Below are 2,497 nucleotides of genomic sequence, written 5' to 3' on the forward strand. Positions count from 1 at the left end.
TCTACATGGAGAATGAGATAGTCAAATCTTATAATCACTGAGCAGCTGTTAGCTTAAAGTTCTTATCCTTGTTTTTCTTGAATTCATTATCATACTAAAATATTTCACTTGGCTCTTGTAAAGGTGGTGACTGGGCATGTGCTGCAGACAGCCATTTCCTGACTGGAAGACCTTTCTGAAGGCCCTTGCACCCTTCCCCACTTGCCGGTGTCTCTGTCAGCTGCTCCCCCCCACCCTCCCCCCATTGTCCGTGCTTTAGAGCTTCCTCAGCTTGTCCCTTTTAGCTATCTCTAATTTATCTGTTGTTGGACAAGATAACGAATGTTGTTAACAGTTCTATGGCTAATAAAAGTCAGTGAGGCTCTGAATGAGAAACTGAGGAGTAAGATTTCTGCTGCAGGACAGGGACTTGGAGGAAGGAAATTTGAAAGGCCTTAGATGTTCTTTGCACCTAATTCTTAGTTTGAGGCCATGTTAATGCAAAGGGGGCAGGATTTTTCTCTTCCAGAGATTAACCTTTCAGATGAGCCCAGTATTCTCACAGAATTTAGGATATTCAATGCTATGATGACATGAGCAATACTTTTCCTTCCCAGCTGACATTTTAATTTTAATTTTGTTTCTGGTAGGGATTGTTTAGAAATTGCCAATTTATAGTAGTCTAATTTTTTACTGTTCCCAGTAGGTCTTGATTGCTAACCTGAAAAATGAAATGCGTTTCCAGTATAACACGTACAAGTCAGAAATAATCATGGCCATATAATGGATACTGATTGATTTAGCCAATGATCAAAATAAACATGTTTCCAAGACAATAATAAGCGTGAATCTAAATCAGATTCAGTTTGAAGTCAAAGACTCAGAGTTAAGACACGTTAGAGATTATTTAAGAAGCCCTGGTTGCTCAGAGATTAAAGCTAACCGACTTCGAACCCCTGAGCCTCTGTGAAGGGGAGCCATGTGGCAGTCTGCACTCATGAGGCAGACAGCCTTGGAAAGACAGCGGTTCTGCTCTGTCCCGTGGGGCTGCTGTCAGCCAGCATTGACGTGATAGCAGATTGAAGGGCTATGTGACCAACCCCTTCATTTCCCAAAGAAGGAAAATAAGTTTACGAGTGATACCCAGGATCAGTGTTTAAGGGACAATGTATCCAGTTCTAACATAGTAGTTGCCAATTAAATTTGTTTATAGAATCCATTAAAGTTTTTCAGACCCAACATTTCCTCGACTAGCCTCATTTGTTGGATCCAGCTCCCATTCTTACTGTGTTACTTTAAGAAACCACTGGCATCATTCCAGTAATTAGATGGCTTATAAAAATGTGTATAAAAGTTTTCTAAAAGTGTCCAAGAATAACTGAGCAAAGGAAAAGTAAAGACAGAAAAATTTAGATTGAGTGAGAGGTCAGGTTGAAACCTGACCATCAGATTTTCAGGTCCTGCAAGTCAGGAATGGGAAACCTTGCATCTTGTGGCTCCTCCCAGCAGCAGCAGCAGCCCTCTCTGGTGAACTCGTTGAAACCTTCAGAAGGTTTATGAACAGCATAGGCTGCATCACTGGGACCAAGTAATCGCATTTGGATTCATTAAACTGTATTTCTCAAAACGTTTCTTTCAAATTTAGGAAATGCTTTTCTCATCACAATTGTTAGCGTGGACAGAACTGTGAGGAATTGACCCTTGAGACATAGGAATTATTTTTTAAGAGCTCACCTTAAATCTTTTGATGGTAATTTCTTCTGGGTTTGAGGGAAGCTATTTGGGGTTTTACTATGTAATTACTATGTAATTCCGGTTTTGCTAGTTTTACTATATAATTCCGTGGGGGAATTCTTTTGCTAATTGCATGTCTGCTCTGATTGGTAGGGTCCATATCCATTGAAAACTGAAGTTGATGCAGATCTCATCAATGCAGGTATGTTTTCCTAGTGTTTTTGATTGTTCTAGTGTTTTTCTGTGCTATTAATGTAGTTCTGTGTCTAATAACAATGATGAGTTAGGTTTGAATCTTTCTCTTTCTATGGAGGGTACACCATTGTATTTTTGGTGACAAGGGAGGGGTCATCCCAGTCACTCTGTGTCTGGCCTGATGGCTCCAGGACTTCTGCCACTCAGATGACGACAAAGGAAAGCTGCAGATGGATTGTGGGGCAAGGTTAATGGAAGAAGTTTTGATGATACAATCTTTTAGGGTCCTCGCCATCAACTGATGGCATGTTCTAATAGGATAATTGAGAAGAGCTTAAAGAAGAGATCGTTTACATGGGCGTGGACAAGGTTAGGGGCAACCAGAAGTGATGGCAAAGTCCCACTGGGATCTGGTATCATCTGCAGCTTAAAAGAACAGCTGGTAGGAGAGGCTACGGGACCGGAGTTATGTGGCCGAAGGAACAGAGCCAACTTCCAGTAGGTAGCTCAGGTGAAGGTTTTTCTCTTCCGCTAGGTTTCCTCTTGGTGTCTCCAAACCCAATTGGAGAGGGACTGTGGAGAAGGAACT

General features: G+C 41.4%; 1 protein-coding gene across 1 annotated transcript in view; it reads left to right on the forward strand.

The window, feature by feature from the left end:
* The window catches only part of OXCT1 (3-oxoacid CoA-transferase 1), a 183,767-nt gene that overhangs the window by 97,003 nt on the left and 84,267 nt on the right, over nt 1–2,497 (forward strand). The window contains exon 12 of the mRNA XM_045285159.1: nt 1,867–1,915. Within this exon, the coding sequence (XP_045141094.1) occupies nt 1,867–1,915 (49 nt within the window). The remainder of the gene's footprint in view (nt 1–1,866; nt 1,916–2,497) is intronic.

The sequence above is a fragment of the Echinops telfairi genome, unplaced genomic scaffold (genome assembly GCF_000313985.2).
Source record: "Echinops telfairi isolate 266 unplaced genomic scaffold, ASM31398v2 ScPeMD7_7469;HRSCAF=8507_1, whole genome shotgun sequence".
NCBI classification, from domain to species: Eukaryota; Metazoa; Chordata; class Mammalia; order Afrosoricida; family Tenrecidae; genus Echinops; species Echinops telfairi.